The 21,545-nt window shown below is 44.0% G+C and overlaps 1 protein-coding gene across 1 annotated transcript in view; it reads left to right on the forward strand.

The window, feature by feature from the left end:
* Window positions 1-21,545, forward strand: part of CLTC (clathrin heavy chain) — a 2,794,584-nt gene that overhangs the window by 420,572 nt on the left and 2,352,467 nt on the right. The window contains exons 5-6 of the mRNA XM_044054892.1: window positions 15,693-15,699; window positions 16,601-16,714. Coding sequence (XP_043910827.1) covers window positions 15,693-15,699; window positions 16,601-16,714 — 121 coding nt within the window. The remainder of the gene's footprint in view (window positions 1-15,692; window positions 15,700-16,600; window positions 16,715-21,545) is intronic.

Raw genomic sequence — 21,545 nt, forward strand, 5'->3', positions numbered from 1 at the left:
TGATACTGCTGGATCCATGGCACCTACCTCAGACACCTTCCCTGCTGTCTCAGCAGGCGGGCCACATTCTGCACCCTCAGCTTTAAACCCTGAACCTTGCAGCCTGGCTAATTCCTTGAGCTCTCCAATAGCATCCCTCAGTAAGCAGGTGCTAGAGGTCATTATGGAAGCAAAGAGACTTAGTACTAAAAAATCCTATGCTGAAAAGATACTGTTCTTGGAGCCAGACCCAGGATATGGGCACTGTGGTGCCCAGTTTACCACATATTCTTCAGTACTTAACAGAAATGCTCCACAAGGGCCTGTCTTTCTCGTCAATTAAAATTCATGCCTCTGCAATTTCAGCACATTATAATACTGAACCACCCCTCTTCCCTCACCCCCCCCCCCCCGTTAAAGCAATTCCTCAGAGGGGCTCAAATTGCAAGACCCCCCCAGGCGAGCCCCTACTCTAGCCTGGGACCTTAACTCCCTCCATTTGAACCAGCTGCAACTGCAGAGTTAATTTCTTGGAAAACAGCCTTCCTTCTAGTCATCACTTCAGCAAAAAGAGTGTCTGAATTACAGGCCGTCATGGCAGTGGAGCCCTTCATTATCTTCCATGTAGACAGGGTTTCCCTCAGGCCAATCCTTCCTTTATGCCCAAGGTGGTGTCTAGTGTATTCCTAAATCAGTCCATTAATTTGACTACCTTTTTTCCTAATCCACAAAAACAAAGGAGAAACAAATTCTGCACTCTTTGGACATGGACAGACAGCTTAGATTTTATTTGGACAGACGTTTCTCAGAAAATCTGAACAGCTGCTAGTTGGCTGTGCTGCAGGGGCAGAGGGGAAGGCCATTTCAAAGCAAACCATTTCTAAATGGATAGCCCATTACATTCATTTCTGCTAAAAGCACCATGGAAATCCTGCCCCATAGGGGATAAGATCAAATTCCACCAGGGCTGCATCTACCTCTACAGCCTTTCTCAGAGGGGTCCCTACCAGGGACATCCTGGAATCTGCTACCTGGATCTCTGTTTATGCCTTCACCAAGCATGACCACATGCCTATTTTTTCTAAATCCAGAGCTGGTTTTGCCACTGCAGTATTACAGGGCTTAATAGCGAGTCCTAATGCTCTCTAACTTCCTCCTCTCTTCCTTAGCGTTGGGAATCTACCCAAATGTAATGGCTGCAACAGTGAAACATGAAAAACATAGTACAGTTGTGTACACTTACCATAAATGTAGATGTTTGAGTGCAGTCACTTTTGCAGTTCTGGTTACCCTCCCTCCAGCCCCCTGACTTCTCTTGGCTCTACCTTTCCTTCTTGTTTGGTGTATTTGAGCTTTCTGGTGCGTTTGCTTTTTGTTGGAGGTGTAACATAACATATAATTGCTTCCCATTATGGGGGCACCTGACATCTGGGGCAAGAAAAACTGATGTAATGGTGTCTGCTGCATGTTTTATATCCCTGACAACCTGATGTCATGGAAGAGGAGACAGCATCCGATGCAGGATTCCAAGACTCTGGTATTCAGGCCGGCTGAGAGCTACCTGCAGGCAAATAACCCAAATGTAATGACTGCAACAGTGAATATGCTGAAACATCTACATTTATGGTAAGTGTACACAACTGTACTTTCCAGTGATGGCTAGACAGCCCAGGCTTTCGTCCCCAATTCAGCAGGTTCCATTATCCTGTCAGTAGCTTTCCACTAGGAAAATTTTACAAGAGTAAATGGAAAAGATTTTCATATTTGGCCCTTCAAAGAGTTTTTGATCCTTACTCCGTCGCAGTTTCAGCAGTTCTTGACTTTTTCCCTTCCATTTTTAACGATGGGTCGAGCTTCTCCGCTGTTAAAGTTGAACTAGTGGCCATTTCATGTTTTTCGCTAAGGAGATGATAGTTTTTCTCTGGTTTCTATGAAGTTATGCAAGGCCTTCCTTAAAGGTACCTTTTTACTCAGGCCCCCAGTTAAAATCCTACACTCTCTTGGGATTTGACTGTTCTCTTACAGACTGTTACTCAACCTCCCGTTGAGCCCTCTGCGAAGATTGCCCTTAAGTTTTTTTCCTGGAAACAATTTTTCTAGTCACTATACCTTCCACTAGACAACTATCTGAACTCCAAGCTCTCTCTGCAAGACCTTCATAAATAGTCTTCCATAAAGGTAAGATGATGATATGCATAAACCTATCCTTTCTTCCTAAGGTATCTTCTGAATCCAACTTAAATTAGATTATCAATTTGCCTGTGTTCTTCCTTAATTTCTCAAACAAAGGTGAGAAAAATGCTGCATCTTCTGTATGTGCATCAGCAGCCAGGGTTTTATTTACTCAGAGCACAGGATTTCAGAAAATCCTGATAAATTTTCTATTTTTCTCAAAAAAAAAAAATTGATAAAGCAGTTTCTAAACTGATTCCAGCCAAATTAACTGATTGCATCTCCTTTGTCTAAAAAAAAGAAAAAAAAAAGTTTATCTTTACCCAAGCCCCTCAAAGCACATTCCATGAGATCTGTAGCCACCTTATCTGCCTTCTGGTCAAGAGCTTTCATAGATGATATTTGTGCAGCTGCCACTTAGTGCAGTGATTATATATTTATTCATTACAAGTTAGACATACTGTCCAGAAATAGGACAGCATGTGGTTCCACTCTACTGTGGAATATCCATCCATGAGTACCACCCAAGGTTCATCTAGCTGTAGGGTCTGTCCCATCAATTGGGGAATGAATGAAAATAAAAGTTATTTACTCACCGTAACAGTGCATCTGTGTTGTCCATTTTCATTCTTCAACTCCCCACCCTCCAACCCCTTTCCCTCTGTCCTAGGGAGGCCTAGGGAGCTCACCAGTTCCCTGCTTTGAGCTCCATCCTTTCTGCATGCCCTTATCTTAATGTTGGGACAGCAAACTCTATTTGAGGTATACCAGGAGAGTGGGGCATTATGGGTAAAGGGAGGAGCTCAACTACTGGATCAGTGAGTTTGGTAAAAATGGCCAAGTCAGATCCAAGACCCATCAGCTGAGGAAGAATGAAAACAGACTACACAGATGCAGTGTTATGGTGAGTACATAACTTTTGTTTTTAAAGTAAAAGCTGGATAGGTTTGTCTCATTTTTTTATCAAGCAAGTATAATGCTGTCTCACCATCTTTGGAATTTCTGTGACAGTAGTCAAAATCGGTCTGCAGTAACAATGCAGTTTGGAGCAGTGCTGGGCACTACAAAGAGCAAGGGATCTTTCTGTCAGTGCAAGTAGCATGTCTCAGCATATTTTGCCTCACCATTGTAGAAAAAATGCCTGATGGCTAAAACGGTCTTATGGTTCCCCTGGCAAAACCACATATGGAAGATACAGTGCTACCTCTGATTGGATGGTGGTCTTATAGCCATTAAGAGAGAATTAATGTGGTTGGTACGTAGTATTTCTGAATGTAGAAATGCAGATGTTCATCGTGCATATAGCTGCAGTCATAACAGATGGGTTTTCCTGCCGTCAGGCAGGTCCTCGGTCGGCCGAATTCCAAAGTCTAGGTCCGGCGTCGGTTGTCGTCGCTTTTTCCCTGACGTCAGAGGGACAGGGGTATAAAAGAACCAGCAGACGCCATTTTCTCTAGTCTTTCTTGCTGCGCGGTGCCCGAAGCAGAAGCAGTTCGCAAGTGCCGGTCGGCCAGCTCCTGAGATTATGAATATTTTGCAACCGAAGTCTTCTTGAAAGCTAAGTACCCCGTTGGGGAAACTTTTCTTGCCTCAGACCGATGTCAGACAAAGTTAATAATTGTATTTCATGTGGGAAGCAAATACCGCATAAGGATTTTCATTCCCTCTGCATTCCTTGCTTAGGCCCAGACCACGACGTCTCGGCCTGTCGTTTTTGTGCTACATTCAACAGACTCACCATTAAGCATCGGGCAGAGTTCGCCCAACATTATTTTGGCAAAAAAATTTAATTACATTATGTCGTCGGATACTCCAACTCCAGTTTTGAGTAAAAGATGCAAAGATAAGGACCGACATACGAGGTCCGCGGCTTCTACCGACACCACGCCAAAGCCGACTACAGGTGGTCCCGTTCTCAGTGATGCGCCTACGCTGCCCCTGACTACCGACGACATTTCATTGGCAGTGTCTACTGTACCAGAGGTCGCAGGCTCTTCGGCCCACACCCGAACTACTGATACAGAAGCCACTCTAGGCGGTGAAACTCGGAGTTTAGACAGGTCTGCCACCTCTCAAGGTGTCTTCAGGCCTTCCTCTTCTTTTTCCATCAAGGCTTTCACTAAGTCTAAAGCAGCCATGCATACTAAGAGACAAGCTCCACAGGGCCCTTCTCAAGGCCCCATGCCTAAAAAGAAGATGTTCAAAATGGCTGAGGATTTGATTACTCTTATCAGAGGTTCTCAACCCCCCACCGGACAAAAGGCCCAGAGTGGAAGTAGAATCCCCCTCCTTGGACCAGACCTCCATTATTTCAGAGCATTCTGATGACCAGGAACATTCATACTCCCCTTTTGAAGATTCTGATGCAGAGGAGTCCATTCCCCCCCCCCCCCGGAGGATTACTCTTTTGGGGAAACTTGCATACTTTGAGGGAACACTTCCACTAGGAAGGCCAAGAGTACTCAGACTCCAGGAAAAGGCTTAGGGATTTTCTCTTGCTCCTTCAGCACAGGCCTCTGGCTATACCTCCTGTCTTAGTCATTCTAGATGATGTGTATTCGGAGGCCTGCCTTAACCCAGACTCTTTACCTTCAGCCCCAGTCAAGCCTGACGGGTATTACCAGGTTCCTGACTCGCACCAATTCCTATACAAAAGCCATGCGGCTGACCCAGAAACTATCTCACAGGGCCCCAATGGAATTAAGGCCTCCACTGCTAAAAATCCTTTACCATCAGAGAGAGATTCCAGAGCTTTAGAAAGGTGGGGGAAAAAGGTATACACCTCGGCCACCTTAACCATGAGGGCATTAAACTGCCAGTTCCATATGTTAAAGTACCAACAGTTTCTGTTATCACAGTTGAGAAGCAAAATGTCACAACTTGAACAACCAGACTTGAAGGAGTTGCAGGATTTAATGCATAGTGCAGCACAAGTGGGTAAACATACCTTGCAATGTGGTTTTGATGCTTTAGAGGCCTCGTGTAGAGCTGCTGTTACAGGATCAGTCATACGTAGACATGCCTGGCTCAAGGAGCAAACCTTACCAGATCATGTCAAAGCTAAATTACTAGATGCCCCTCTGCAAAAAGATGTATTATTTGGTGTTAAAGCTGAGGAGGTATTAAAGAAAATGGAGGAAAAGGCTAAATCAATGCAAACAGTGAAAGATTTCCTACAGGTACAACCTCCACGTTTCAGTAGAAATGGTCTTCCAAAAATTGGTCCTTTCCAGCCACGGACAGACCCCAAAGAGGTAGATACAGGCGCCCGAGGGGCAGAGGGCAATCTCAAGGATCATTTAGAAGCAGACAATGGCAAGCTCCTACACAAAGAGGTGGTGAGGATAGTTCACAGCCATTCAGAAAGCAAACCCAATGACTTTCCCCTTTGCATGCCAAGCAAGGCTCAAATGGCAGCACCTTTAGGCAGAAAACTGGCATTATTTTTGAAAACTTGGCATATTGTCACAAAAGACAAATGGATCCTGGACATTACAAACACAAGCTACAGATTCCATTTTCACACCCTTCCAAAAATGAGAGGCATGCCAAACCTGCCACACAATCAAAGGGCAGTGGCACAAAGACAAATTACAGATCTCATGGACGTGAAAGCTATTCAAGAGGTACCTGTACAAGAACAGGGTCAAGGTTTTTATTCCAGACTATTCCTGGTACCAAGGAAGGGAAAAGATTGGAGACCTATTTTGGACCTATCCATCCTAAACACATTTTTAATCGTGCCAAAATTCAAGATGCTCACATTACAGCAGCTTCTTCCCATGCTGGGCAAGGAGTCTTGGCTGGTAACATTGGACCTCAAGGAGGCATACCTGCATGTCCCAATCAGACAAGATTGCAGAAGATACCTCAGATTTCTTGCAGGTTCAACCCATTATCAATTCTCTGCATTGCCCTTTGGCTTATCTACTGCGCCCAGAGTATTCACGAAATGCCTGGCATCAGTAATTGCCTACTGCAGACTTCAAGATATACGAATATACCCATATTTGGACGACTGATTGATCCAAGCGGACAGCAAGCACATACTTCTGAAACATCTGGCTTTTGTAATAATGTTGTTGAATTCTCTGGGATACACAGTCAACAAAAAGAAATCAAGGCTAATACCCTCTTAAACAATAATTTTCCTGGGTGCCAACTTGGACACGGACACAAACACCCAGATGGCCTACCTCACGCCAGAGAAACAGGGGCAACTAACTCAATACTTCACAAAACTAGCAAATTTTACCAGGCTGACTGCAAGGAAAATCCTGCAGGCTCTGGGATTTATGGCATCTTGCATCCTACTAATCCCATGTGCAAAGCTGCATATGAGGAAACTTCAATGGTACCTGAAAAACCTATGGCCTCAACACAGCCACAGTTTGGAAACAATAATACCACTAATTCCATGTCTTCAAAAGGAATTTCTGTGGTGGGCTCAAGCATGCCAAACAAACACAGGTCTCCCATTCTGCAAGCCTCAAGCAAATCAAGTCATCACAACAGACGCCTCGGACTACGCCTGGGGGGCGCACATGACAGATCGGTGCATTCAGGGCAAATTGTCCCAAAAAGAAAAGCACCTACACATAAATCAAAAGGAAATGCTAGCAGTAATAAAAGCTATTCTAGCTTTCAAAGACCTTCTGCATCCAGGTCAACTTTTGATAAGGACAGACAACACCACAGTAATGTGGTACATAAACAGGGAGGAACCCATTCATACCCCCTATGCAGGCTGGCCATGTCTCTTTGGAACATGGCTCTGGAATTACAAATCGAACTTCAAGCACAGTACTTGCCAGGCAAGGAAAACACTCTGGCAGACAACCTAAGCAGAAATATGACAGATCCACACGAATGGAAGTTGCATCCTCAAGTTTTTACAGAGATAATTCAAGCATGGGTAAGGCCAGACATAGATCTCTTTGCCTCCCACAAAAATTACCAATTGACAAAATTCTGCTCAAGGACTTTTCATCCACAGGCCTGGAGAGTGGAAGCACTATTTCAGTTGGACAACAGTGACAGTTTATGCCTTTCCACCTCTTCCTCTGCTGCCCAAAGTTCTATTAAAAACCAGAGCAGACAGACCAAAGGTGATTTTCATTGCTCCAGACTGGCCAAGACAACACTGGTACCCACTCCTGAGGAGCCTGACTCATTCCCCACCATGGACCCTACCTCTAATGGCTCTTCTGACTCAGCACAGCTTCAAAACTCTTCACAGTCAGCTGAAAACACTCAATCTGGCCGCATGGAAGATTCCTTAACTTCACAACAGACCCTACTCTCCAAGGAGGTGCAGGATGTCATTTTGGAGGCCAGAAGGCCTTCTACTAGAAAAGCTTACTCCGCAAAATGGAAACGGTTTTGTGCCTGGAATGAGAAAAAGGGCCAGAATCCTGGAATACTGAATTTACCTCAAATATTACAGTATCTAGCTGAGCTGCTAAGCAGTGGACTTTCATTCTCCTCCATCAAAATCCATGCCTCCGCCATTTCTGCAGAATACAACACTGATCCTCCTTTATTCTCACCCCCTCTTAAGACAGTTCCTCAGAGGGGCTAAGGATATAAAGCCCCCAAGGAAACAACCAGTATCTGCTTGGGACCTCAATTTCATTCTAGAAAAACTGACCTTGCCTCCTTTTGAGCCAGCTGCCTCAACAGAATTGCAATATTTGTCCTGGAAAACAGCCTTCCTTCTGGCTATCACCTCAGCTCGCAGAGTATCGGAACTACAAGCCCTCATGGCTGTGCAGCCTTTCATAATTTTCCATCAGGACGGAGTTCCTTACGATCCAATCCATCCTTACCGGGGGGGGGGGGACGACAACGACAATGACAAAGTGCAGCACTTGAAAATTGTACTGTATTTCTTCAATATTTTTTGCCGGTTGCTTGAGAGTGCTAGTTGCTTGAGTTCTGGTTAGCTGAAAGTTTACTGTATATACAGAAAAACAAGTAAGGAGGCCAGAGCGAGACAGTAATCTGTTATAAGGTTACTTTTACAACTGTATTAAGTTCAGGATGTTTGTGTTGCAGTAGCCTAAGGTAATGGGGTAGATTATCATAGCTTAAATATATTGTAGTGATGGAATTCAAGCATTCAGGAGCCCTTGGAAAGGGGGCTTGAAAAAGAAATTTGTTTTTGTAATGCTTTGTGAATGTATAGAGGACAAAGTTGCAACAGTGGTCTGTCAGAGCCTCAACTGATTGTGTAAGCTTATTTACACAACTGTACTTTCTTCCTTTATTTCAAATTAGGAAATGGAACCTTTCATCCTCCTCATGTTTAGCACTGTGATGTTCATCGTGTTTCACTGTTGCAGTCATTACACTTGGGTTATCCTACTGGCAGGCTACCTGCAGTTGGCCTGAATTCCAAAGTTCTGGTCCGGTGTCGGTTGCTGTCGCCTCTTCCCTGACGTCAGTGCGCCAGGGGTATATAAGATGCAGCCGACGCCATTTTCTTCAGTCTTTCTTGCCGTGCGGTGCCTGAAGCAAAAGCAGTTCGCAAGTGCCGGTCGGCCAACTCCTGAGATTTTCGAAATTGAATTTCAGATCCGAAGTCTTCATTAAAGCTAAGTACCCCATTGGGGAAACGTTTTCTTGCTCCAGACCGATGTCAGTAAAAGTTAACAATTGTATTTCTTGTGGGAACCAAATACCTCATAAGGATTTTCACTCTTACTGTATTCCTTGCCTAGGCCCTGACCACGACGTTGCTAGTGGTCGGTTTTGTGCTAGATTCAACCAACGCACTATTAAGCGTTGGTCTGATTTTGCTTTACATTACTTTGGCCGAAGGTTTAACTGTATAGCCATCGGAACAACCGACCGGAGTTCATAAAAAGTGCAAAGACAAAGAAAAGGACAGGCATCCTAGGTCCAAAACCGACTAAGCCTCTTCTAGGCCAGTCGCCGGTTCTCAGTGAGGTGCTTTCGCAGCCCCTGATACCTGCTACCTCTGACTCCCACGTGGAGACAACTAGGCCTCTGGAAACTCAAGGTATTGGGCCTACGGAAACTCTTCCCTCAGATGGGTCCAGAGCCGCTGAGCAGGCTTCAGCTTCTGAGGATGTTTTCTGACCTACACAGCTTACTATCAAGACCACTTCAGCAGCCAAGGCAAAGTCTAAAACACCATTAAAGACAAAGAAACAAGTACAGCATTCTCCTGGACAGTCATCCATGCCAAAGAAACAGATGCTTAAAATAGCCGAGGACCTAATTACTTTGATCAGGGGTTCCCATCTCCCTCCTGATAAAAGGCCTAGGCAAGACACTGACTATGACTCCTCTGACCAGGTTTCTATTTCCTCTGATTCCTCTTCAGAACAGGGATATTCTCTTCCTCCCTATGAGGACTCTGATGCTGAAGAATCTAGCCCTTTAGCCTCTCCTCCTGAGGATTACTCTTTTGGGGAAACCTTGCACATCATGAGGGAGTATTTCCATTGGGAGAGCCAGGATTATTCAGAATCCAAGAAAAGGCTCAGAGACTGTCTTTTTTACTGCCTCAGCACAGGCCCCTTGCTATCCCCCCTGTACTAGATATTGTTGATGTTTTTTCTGAAGCCAGTTTGTCTCCTGATTCTTTACCTCCTGCTCCAGTCAAACCAGATAGGTACTACAGGGTTCCAGATTCTCATAAATTTCTTTATAAAAACCTGCTGCTGACCCAGAAACAATTTATCAGGGTCCCAAAGGGGTCAAGGCTTCCACTGCAAAAAACCCTGTTCCCTCTGATAGGGATTCTAGAGCACTGGATAGATGGGGAAAAAAGTTTACACTGCTGCTACTTTAGCTGTAAGGGCTTTAAACTACCAGTTTCACATGCTTAAATATCAACAATACCTAATGTCTTTGCTAAATCCGAAAATGCGTACAAGCTCAGAATGTCCTGAAAATAAGGAAATGCAGGATTTATTGCATGCAGCTGAATAAGTGGGAAAACCTACTTTGCAATGTTGTTTTGATTCATTAGAGGCTTCTTGAAGAGCCGCAGTTACAGGTTCTGTCATTCGAAGGCATGCTTGACTGAAAGAACAAAGTTTACCTGATCATGTTAAAGCAAAATTATTGGATGCTCCATTACAGCATTATACTTTGTTTGGTGTTAAGGCAGAAGAGGTGTTAAAGAAAATGGAGGATAAAGCAAAGTCAATGCAGACAGTAAAGGATTTCTTACAGGTTCAACCACTCAGATTTAGCAGGAACCGGCCTTCAAAAAATTGGTTCTTTCCAGTGTCAGGCCACAAAGAGGCAGATACAGAAGCCCAAGAGGCAGATCACAGCCCTGAGGCTCATACAGACATAAACAGTGGGGTACTTCAGCCCCCAAAGGTGGAGAAGACAAATCACAACCTTATAGGAAACAGTCCCAATGACTTTTCCTCTACCTATGCCAAGCACTTACCGTTTGGCAGCACCCTTGGGGGCAAAACTAGCACTTTTCTCACAAAATTGGCACACGATCACCCAGGACCAATGGGTACTGAATATGGTTTCTCAGGGTTACAGGTTCCACTTTCACACTCTACCAAGGCCAAAAGGTATGCCAGACCTGCCACACAGTCAATGAGCAGAGGCACAAAAACAAATTTCTGCTCTCATGGACATGAGGGCTATTCAAAAAGTACCTCAGCAAGAGCAGGGGCAAGGATTTTACTCGAGACTTTTCTTGTTACCTAGAAAGGACAACGCTTGGAGACCAATACTTTACCTGTCTACTCTAAATACTTTCCTGGACGTTCCAAAATTCAAAATGTTGACACTGCAGCAACTTCTACCCATGCTGGGCAAGAAGGCTTGGCTAGTTACTTTGGACCTCAGAGGCATACCTGCATGTCCCAATCAGACAAACGTGCAGAAGATACCTCAGATTTATAGCTGGTTCAATGCATTACCAGTTCTCTGCACTGGCCTTTGGCTTATCTCCTGCGCCCAGGGTCTTCACAAATTGCCTGGCACCAGTAATTGCTTTTTGCAGACAAAGAGGAATTCAAATATATCCCTACTTGGACGACTGCCTTATTCAAGCAGAGAGCAAGGACATTCTTCTAAAGCATTTGGCATTTGTAAAAAGATTACTAATTTGCCTAGGGTATACAGTAAACGAAAAGAAATCAAAACTAGTGCCCTCTTAAGAGATAATTTTCCTGGGTGCAAGCTTAAATACCACTGCCCAGATGGCTTCTCACACCAGACAAGCAAAGGCAACTTGACTCATTGCTTTCAAATGATGGCAACAAAGACCCAGCTACCTGCAAGTAAAATTCTGCAGGCTTTGGGCTTCATGGCATCCTGCATCCTGCTAATTCCATATGCAAGACTATGAGGAAGCTACAATGGTATCTAAAAAATGTTTGGACTCAACATTGCCACAGCCTGGAAGCAGTAATAACTCTTATTCCCTGCCTGCAACAGGAGCTTTGATGGTGGGCACTGACATGTCAGAACAACAAGGGACAGCCTTTCACTTTGCCCACAGCCAAGCAGACATGACAGATGCATCAGATTATGCCTGGGGGGCACATATGGCAGGAAAATGTATTCAGGGCATGTGGACCGCAGACAAAATGCATCTTCATATCAATCAAAAAGAGATGCTAGCTGTACAGAATACCCTGACAGCCTTCAAGGATCTACTATATCCAGGACAACTATTGCTAAAGATGGACAATACTACAGTTATGTGGTACATAAACAAGCAAGGGGGCACACATTCCTACCTCCTCTGCAGGCAAGCCATGACTTTGTGGAACACAGCACTGACCTATCAAGTACATCTGCAGGCACAATTCCTGCCAGGAAAGAAAAATGCTCTGGCAGATGAACTAAGCAGAAACCTCATGGACGCCTCACGAGTAGAAACTAGATCCACAGGTCTTCAGCATGATAACAAGGAAATGGGGATGCCCAGACATAGATCTTTTTGCCTCCCCTCACAACTGCCAACTACAGAGATTCTGCACAAGGACTTATCACTCACAAGCATGGAAAGTGGATGCTCTATCATTCAGCTGGAAACCCCTAACAGTTTATGCCTTTTCACCACTGCCTCTCCTTCCCAAGGTACTCCTAAAAGTCAGACGAGAAGCCAAAAATGATTCTGATTGCCCCAGACTGGCCACACCAGCACTGATACCCAATCCTAAAGAGCTTGTCTCAAGGCCCAGCCTAAACTTTACCTCAAATTCCTCATCTTCTGACTCAACAAAACAATCGGATCCTGCACAGCCAACTCAGAACCGTAGATCTGGCTGGATGGCAAATAATATAGCCACTCAGAACACCTCTCTCTAAAGCTGTTATGGATGTCATTTTGGAAGCCAGGAGGCCCAGCACCAGGAAATCTTATGCAGAAAAATTAAAGAGATTATGTGCTTGGAACCAGATACAAGGACTTGAACCACTTGTTCCAAATATTCCTCAGATTTTACAATACCTGACTGAGATGCTGGACAAAGGCCTATCCTTCTCATCAATTAAGATCCATGCCTCTGCCATTTCAGCTCATTACAATACAAAACCTCCTATTTTCTCACATCCACTGCTAAGACAGTACCTCAGAGGGGCAAAAAACATAAGACCCCCAAGGAGAGCACCAGTACCTACATGGGACCTCAACCTTGTCTTGGAAAAGCACACACTGCCTCCTGTTGAGCCAGCCAATACAGCTGATATAAAATTCTTATCATGGAAAACTGCTCTGCTCCTACCAGTAACTTCAAGAAGAGTCTCAGAGTTACAGGCATTAATGGCAGTGGAACCTTTTTATCATTTTGCATCCGGACAGGGTTTCTCTAAGGACAAACCCAACATTTATGCCAAAGGTAGTATCCAGTGTGGCTCTTAACCAAACCATTCATTTGCCAATATTTTACCCAAATCCCCAGAATAAAGGGGAGAGACTTCTGCACTCTTTGGACATACACAGGCAGCTACGCTTCTACTTGGACAAAACAAAAGCTTTCAGAAAAACTAAGCAACTGTTTGTAGCATATGCTGCAGGATCACAAGGAAAGGCTATCCTCAAAGCAGACTATTTCAAAATGGATAGGACACTGCATTGGTTTCTGCTATGCACAGCATGGTAAGTCAGTGCCTAAGAATATTAGGCCACATTCTACCAGGGCAGCAGCCACTTCAGTAGCCTTTTTCAGAGGAGTACCAACCAAGGAAATTTTGGAGGCTGAAACTTGGAGTTCAGTGCACACTTTTACCAAGCATTATCACTTACCTCTTTACTCTAAATCCAGAGCAGGCTTTGCCACTGCAGTTCTGCAGGGCCTCATAGCCACTCCTAATCCTATTTAGACCCAGCTGCCCTACCTCAGCTTTGTGATTCAACCCAAGTGTAATGGCTGCAACAGTGAAACACGATGAACATAGTGCAGTTGTGTACCTACCATAAATGTAGATGTTGGAGTGTATTCACTGTTGCAGTCCAGGTTACCCACCCTCCATCCCCCTTTCTTTGCTGGTACTTATCTATACTTCTCTATCCTATACAACCTATGTGGTGTATTTGCTTGTAGATGAAGGTATTGTTTTTAATTTACTGTATGTTTTTATAAGCATTATGTATTGCCTACCTTCTTGGGGGCACCTGACATCTGGGGCAAGAAAAACTGAAGAAAATGGCGTCTGCTGCATCTTTTATACCCCTGGCGCACTGACATCAGGGAAGAGGCGACAGCAACCGACGCCGGACCAGGACTTTGGAATTCAGGCCGACTTCGGGTAGCCTGCCAGCAAGATAACCCAAGTGTAATGACTGCAACAGTGAATACACTCTAACGTCTACATTTATGGTAGGTACACAACTGTACTTTTTTAAACACCCTGCTGCACCCCTACATCAGCAGCCTTGAATTGACTGAATGTAGGCTTATTCCCTAATTCTCTGTTGGGTCATTTCCACCGCAGACTGTGGCCATTTGCTCAAACACAGGAAGGTCCTGTCTTTGAATTTCATCTAACTGTTATTTTCCTAATTCTGTCTAGATGGCTACAGTGAGCAGATCCTCAGTATCTTAACATCCTTATTTAATACAGAACTAACAAGTGATTCTGTATAGGTAGACTACCAACTTTCCACGTGTTCTTGCAGTTAAAATACTCGTCATGGGGATCTTCACCTCAAGCCTGTAGCAATCACCTTTTGTTACAAAATTGATCATCTTGAGAAGCCCTTCCTTGTTGGCTGCTGCACCTGATTGCATGATCTATGATCTTATAAGCTCTTGTGATACTTCAGCTTTACACACTTTGCCATGTAGGCATGGTCTGTTTAAGGGCTAAACCCTCCTGTTTTACCCAGAGCGGTTTGTGAACTGTCCCTGAAGCAGGCTGTCTTAATGCCACTTATCAGAAACCTTAAAAATTGAGGACATTTTGCAGCATTTACAGGCTGTACATAGGTAAGCTCAGATATTAAGCCAGAACCTACCAGTTTTGAAAGTCTTGATGACTTTTTCTTTTTCTAGGGATGCAGAGCAGATCACTGGCAAAATAAATCCCCTCCAGACTGCTAGCAATTTTTGATGTCTGTCTTCTGCTGTAGTTACTTTAGAAAACCACTGCAGTGGCAGTTGTGGGCTCACTGTGCAAATGCTGCTGCCAGTATTATGGCTTCCTTTAAGAATTTGCCAGGCCAAAGTGCCTGAGACACTTACGTGAACCTCTACCCACATCTTTTGTGTCGCAAACTAGATCCCTTTCCCATAAGTGGAGCAGGGTTTGCCATTGCAGTCCAGCATGTCATTTTAACTTGCCCAACCTAACTACCTACCCAGCAGTAATGAAGTTACCTATGATGAAAGTAGTACAGCTGTGTGGTAGGTTAGCATAACAGTGGATGTTTCAGTACAGAGTGCATTACTGCAGTGTAGAGTGTCACACACAATTCCAGTGTGCCTATTTTTCTGTGTTTTTCTGGCTTGGAAGGGGTAGTTGCATTAAAAGTCTGTACTGTGTGGGACAACCAACTGTGTTAATTAAGAGTATACCCAGCTTTTCCATATTTGAAATGGTGCTTCATGCGCACTTGGCAAGAATTTCCTCTTTCATTTACCGGATGGATGTACACACACAAAAAAACTGAAGATTAACTGGGCTTCTGCTCCATTTCTTCCCTACGTTTTCCTGATGTCTATATTAGGAAGGGGGGGCCTGCCTTCCTGGTGAAAGCCAGAGTTCTGGATGTCAGGGCAGATGAGTGGACATCTGTCTGTGGCTGAATTCACCATCTCTCATGAATGATACTGCAACACAGATCGCTGTTTTCTAATACCAATTTCAGTGAGTAATCTCACAGCTATAGTTTCTTTCTGTGTGAGGTGGTGTGTCATCGGGACCCTACTTCATAAGTCAGAGATACTCTTCCTCTGTCACTGTGTTGGTTGAAGTTCTTGCAAACCGCTTTCACTATTGGACTTGTTAAGCAGTTGTATATTTGGATGTTACTTATTGGAAAGGGTGGGACAAAGTTCTTAATTTTTCTTTATTTTTTTTTTCAGGTTGATGGTCAATTAATACCAGTGATAATGAACTGAAGTATAGGAAATGACCTTGCTTATGGACCTCTTTTGCACATCTGACCAGCAGATCATCTTCCCTAGTCGTCTAATTGGCTCATTTGTTCTTCAGCTGTCAGGGGTGAAGGTTGGGTAAACTGGAGAGAGAGAGAGGATGTCACACTGCAAACAGGCAGATAAAGCACTGTATCACTGAGAAAGTACTAGACTCACTCATGGGCAGCAGACCTGTAAAGCAAATGGGCTCACTTTATGGTGGTGGTCCTATCTTGGGTCAATAACCATCAAGGACCATGCATTGAAGCACTCTGTGCACACACTGCCTGACCCGTAGCTTGACTTCTCTTCACCTCCTTCCCTTTCATCGACTTGTTGTGCTCTGTGGTGTTGGTGTACACTAGCAACACAACAGCCGTAATTCTCCCTTGCACATCATTGCCCTCATCACCTCCACCCAACACTGAGAGGTGTGGGAGTACAAGCCCCTTTATTCTTCTGCCCTTAATCAGCTCTTCCAGAGCCACTTAATTGAACCACAGACACCTGGGTCATATGCAGAGCTGCTTCTGTCTACTCCACAGAACAGCCACTTGCTTAGAGATGTCACAGTATTACATAGTCACAGACTTGTATTCATCCGTGAGTGCAGGAAGTTGTGGAAAAAGTTGAATGATTAGTGAGTAGAATGCATGCAACTGTAGGACCTATAAATTGGTTCCTTTTTGAGATTAACTGATGTGGCAGAGCATTTGTTTTCTTGTAAAATATAATTGTAAATGTTGGGTGCCGATTGTTTAATTTTGATATTCATTTTGCATTTGTAGTGAACAGTTTTTTGAACTTTAATTCTCTTCTTCTGTGTAACTGCTTGTGTTTGTAATTTTGTTCAGTTGCACATCATTGAAGTCGGCACACCCCCAACAGGAAATCAGCCTTTCCCCAAAAAAGCAGTTGATGTCTTCTTTCCCCCAGAGGCACAGAATGATTTTCCTGTTGCTATGCAGGTAAGTGTTTAGAAAGTCAAACTACGAATACTGCTTTGTGTGTGTGTGTGTGTGTGTGTGTGTGTGTGTGTGTGTTTCCTTCCATCAAGTATAACTTTATTTTCATAATTTGTCTCTGCAGACCTCACATAGGAATATAGGGCTTGACTGCTAGATTCAGTTTTCCCTGCACTGTATATCACTTGCTTCTGCCAGTGATGCCACTCGGATAATCAGGAGCTGTGCTTTTATTATCCAGTGGAAGGGAAGAGTACCAATTTAAATTTTTCAAGTGAAGGCTTGAAATGTAAGCATTTACAGATCTTCTGTATTTGCTTGAGTAGGGTATTTTAAGTATGAGTGTGCATGATGTGTAGAAGCACTTGCCAGATTAATTTTTCTACTAAAATTACTGAATTTCATAGTATGGCAGTGTATTGCGGCTGGCAACTATCTGAGAATTGTTGCAATATATTTTGAACTGGCAGTCTGATTCCAGTGTCTCATCTATTGCGTTGCCCAGAGGTTTTTGTTAGATCAAAGCTGTCATGCCTTCCTACCTAGATGGGTTGAGTTATTGGCATACCAGGATGATTGGTAGTATGAGATCCTCAGTGTTTTAAACAGTTTTACTTCTTGTTGGAGCTTTTTCATCCCAGAATTGGTCATTGAGGATGACTTTGGCATTTCTGTTTTAAACAGGAATACATACAGAGAATGCATCTCTTGAGTTTTCTTTTTTCCTTTGAGATCTGTATTTAAATATAAATTTTATTGCATAAATCACATAAAATGAAGGACATTTTAAGTCATATTACATAAAAATAGCTTCTAGTCTGTCTAAAGCTTCAGGTGCCAAGCTTGACCTGTGTGTGTGTGCGTGTGCAGTCTAGGGGAGTATTTGAATTTGAGTTTGCATCAGAAAATGACAAGTAGGCCCTTGTAGTGGTAAGTGGCATACCTAGCCAGAAAGGTACTTCTGTTAGTGAAACAGACCTTGATAAAATGCTGAGTTGTTTTAGAAGATTTTTTTTTCTTTCAAAATAACCAGTTTAAAAAAGGGACTATATGCTTTTCCCTGTAGCAGTTGTTGGTACTGAGGGCAGTGAAGTTGGATGTTTTGAGAAGATAGTTTCACTGGGGTTGAAGTTGATGCTGCTTCCCCAAATGTGCTAAAATGTTGTTTTTGTACTTGGCAGCAGTGCATTCACTAAGACTTCCTCAGTGTATTCATTCCTTAGCCCCCAACCGCTCCATGTAGGAACTTAAGAGACTGCTTATGAAGAGATGATGTTGCACCTTGTGGTTTTAATTACTTTCGGCTGTATTTGGTAGTCAACTTTTTCAGACACCTCTGCCCCATAATTCATCTCAAATGATTTGGCTGCACCAAAAATCAGAAGAAGCTGCACTTCATACGTAGACATGGAGAATGTAGTATTTGGTATTGTGGGAAAAATATTTTGGGGGTGCAAATTTGGTACTGTTCAGGGTAGTGCTCCTACTGTTAATTTACCAAACTGCTGCTGTTCATGTGCAGGGCGTGTTGCTGGAAGTTGATTGAGAACGCCTTTAATTATAATCTTAAGAATTATTACTGTAGTTTTGATTGCTTATCTTTTGCAGTTTGGGACAGTTAGATGTCTACCTTTACAAGCTGATATCTAGAACTTTATAGATATCCTCATACAGAGCTGGACTGTTGAAGTAGCCCAAGATGTTAGTGTGGTATATGGATAAAGGGAAGATCAGCACCTAGCTTTTTTTGTCACAAGAAATAATGACTTATTAGCTCTTCTGTCCCTGCCACATGATTTCCACAGAATGTTGTGTACCAAGTTTATAAACCACCTGTTTATTGCAGAATTGCGTAATTTGCTTGCAACTAAGATTTTGTTTAAAAGTAATTATTTTTCAGACTGCTGTTTTCTGTGGTCCATGATGTCCCAGCTGGATTCTGACTCGATTGCCATGTATAGTGTGCATTTTGTTTTTTGAGTAAAAAGCACCCTGTCCCACATGCAAAGCACCACAGAATTCAGCCTGGAATCTGAGAGCTTCTCAAACATAAAAAGCTATTGGTCTTGGTACAAGGGTGTTCATCGTGCATACAGCTGCAGTCATAACAGATGGGTTCTCCTGCCGTCAGGCGGGTCCTCGGTCGGCCGAATTCCAAAGTCTAGGTCTGGCGTTGGTTGTCTTCGCTTCCTCCCTGACGTCAGTGCGATGGGTATAAAGGAACCAGCCAACACCATTTTCTTCAGTCTTTCTTGCCGCGCGGTGCCCGAAGCAGAAGCAGTTCGCAAGTGCCGGTCGGCCAGCTCCTGAGATTACGAAAATTTGGAAACCGAAGTCTTCTTAAAAGCTAAGTACCCCGTTGGGGAAACTTTTCTTGCCTCAGACCGATGTCAGACAAAGTTAATAGTTGTATTTCTTGTGGGAAGCAAATACCGCATAAGGATTTCCATTCCCTGTGTATACCTTGTTTAGGCCCAGACCACGACGTCTCGGTCTGTCGCTTTTGTGCTACATTCAATAAACGCACTATTAAGCGTCGGGCGGAGTTCGCCCAGCATTATTTTGGGAAAGCATTTAACTATACTATGTCGTCGGATACTCCGATTTTGTCTAAAAAAACGCAGAGACAAGGACCGACACACGAGGTCCGCGGCCACTACCGACACCACGCCAAAGCCGACTACACGTGGTCCGGTTCTCAGCGAGGCGACTACGCAGCCCCTGACCACCGACGACCTGTCTTTGACAGTGTCTCCTGTGCCCGAGGTCGCAGGCTCCTCGGCCCACACCCCGACTACAGATACCGAAGCCACTCTTGGCGTTGAAACTCAGAATGTGGACAGGTCCACCTCCACTCAAGGTGTCTTCAGACCTTCCTCTTCTTTCTCCATCAAGGCTTTCACAAAGTCTAAAGCAACCATGCACTCTGAGACCAGCTACACAGGGCCCATCTCCAGGCCCCATGCCTAAGAAACAGATGCTTAAAATGGCTGAGGATTTAATTACTCTTATCAGAGGTTCTCAGCCCTCTCCGGACAAAAGGCCAAGAGTGGAGGAAGATTCCCCCTCCTCTGATCAGGGCTCCATTATTTCAGAGCACTCTGATCAGGAACATTCTTACTCCCCTTTTGAAGACTCAGATGCGGAGAAGTCCATCCCTTCTGTATCCCCCCTGAGGATTACTCATTTGGGGAAACTTTGCATACCTTAAGGGAACACTTCCACTGGGAAGGCCAGGATTATTCAGATTCCAAGAAAAGGCTCAGGGAATTTCTCTTGCTTCCTCAGCACAGGCCTCTGGCTATACCTCCTGTCTTGGACATCCTAGATGATGTTTACTCGGAGGCCTGCCTTAACCCGGATTCTCTACCTCCAGCTCCAGTTAAGCCTGACAGGTACTACAGGGTCCCTGACTCGCACCAATTTCTATACAAAAGCCATGCTGCTGACCCAGAAATCATCTCACAGGGCCCCAAGGGAGTTGAGGCCTCCATTGCTAAAAATCCACTGCCTTCCGAGAGAGATTTCAGATCCTTAGAAAGGTGGGGAAAAAAGGTATATACCTCGGCTACCTTATCCATGAGGGCCTTAAACTGTCAGTTTCATATGCTAAAATACCAACAGTTTTTGTTATCACAATTGAAAGGTAAAATGTCACAACCTGAACAACCAGACTTGGAGTTGCAGGATTTGATGCATAGCGCAGAACAAGTGGGTAAGCATACCTTACAATGTGGTTTTGATGCTCTAGAGGCCTCATGTAGAGCTGCTGTTACAGGATCAGTCATACGTAGGCATGCCTGACTCAAGGAACAAGCCTTGCCTGATCATGTCAAAGCTAAATTACTAGATGCCCCTCTTCAAAAGGATGTACTATTTCATGCTAATGCTGAGGAGGTTTTAAGGAAAATGGAGGAAAAGGCTAAATCAATGCAAACTGTGAAAGAATTTCTACAAGTTCAACCCCCACGTTTTAGTAGAAATTGGCCTTCCAAAACTGGTCCTTTCCTGCCACAGACAGACCCCAAAGAGGCAGATACAGGTGCCCGAGGGGCAGAGGACAATCCCAAGGATTGTATAGAGGCAGACAATGGCAAGCTCCTACACAAAGAGGTGGTGAAGACAACTCAATCTTTCAGAAAGCAAACCCAATGACTTTCCCCTTTGCATGCCAACCAGGTCGCAAATGGCAGCCCCCTTAGGAGGAAAGCTGGCATTATTTTCAAAAAATTGGCATATTGTCACAAAGGATAAATGGATCCTGGACATTATAAACAGAGGCTACAAATTCCATTTTCACACCCTTCCAAAAATGAGAGGCATTCCAAACCTGCCACACAATCAAAGGCAGAGGCACAAAGACAAATTACAGATCTCATAAGCATGAAAGCTGTTCAAGAGGTACCTACGCATGAACAAGGTCAAGGTTTTTATTCCAGGCTATTTCTGGTGCCAAGGAAGGGAAAAGATTGGAGACCTATTTTGGATCTATCCATCCTAAACACATTTCTACTCATACTAAAATTCAAGATGCTCACTCTACAGCAACTTCTTCCCATGCTGGGCAAGGAGTCTTGGCTGGTAACATTGGACCTCAAGGAGGCATACCTGCATGTCCCAATCAGACAAAATTGCAGAAGGTACCTCAGATTTCTTGCAGGTTCAACCCATTATCAATTCTCTGCATTGCCCTTTGGCTTATCTACTGCGCCCAGAGTATTCACAAAATGCCTGGCATCAGTAATTGCCTACTGCAGACTTAAAGGGATACAAATATATCCCTATTTGGACGACTGCCTGATCCAAGCGGACAGCAAGCACATTCTTCTGAAAC

This window comes from Protopterus annectens, chromosome 13.part0 (genome assembly GCF_019279795.1).
Source record: "Protopterus annectens isolate FY-2018-M chromosome 13.part0, PAN1.0, whole genome shotgun sequence".
NCBI classification, from domain to species: domain Eukaryota; kingdom Metazoa; phylum Chordata; order Ceratodontiformes; family Protopteridae; genus Protopterus; species Protopterus annectens.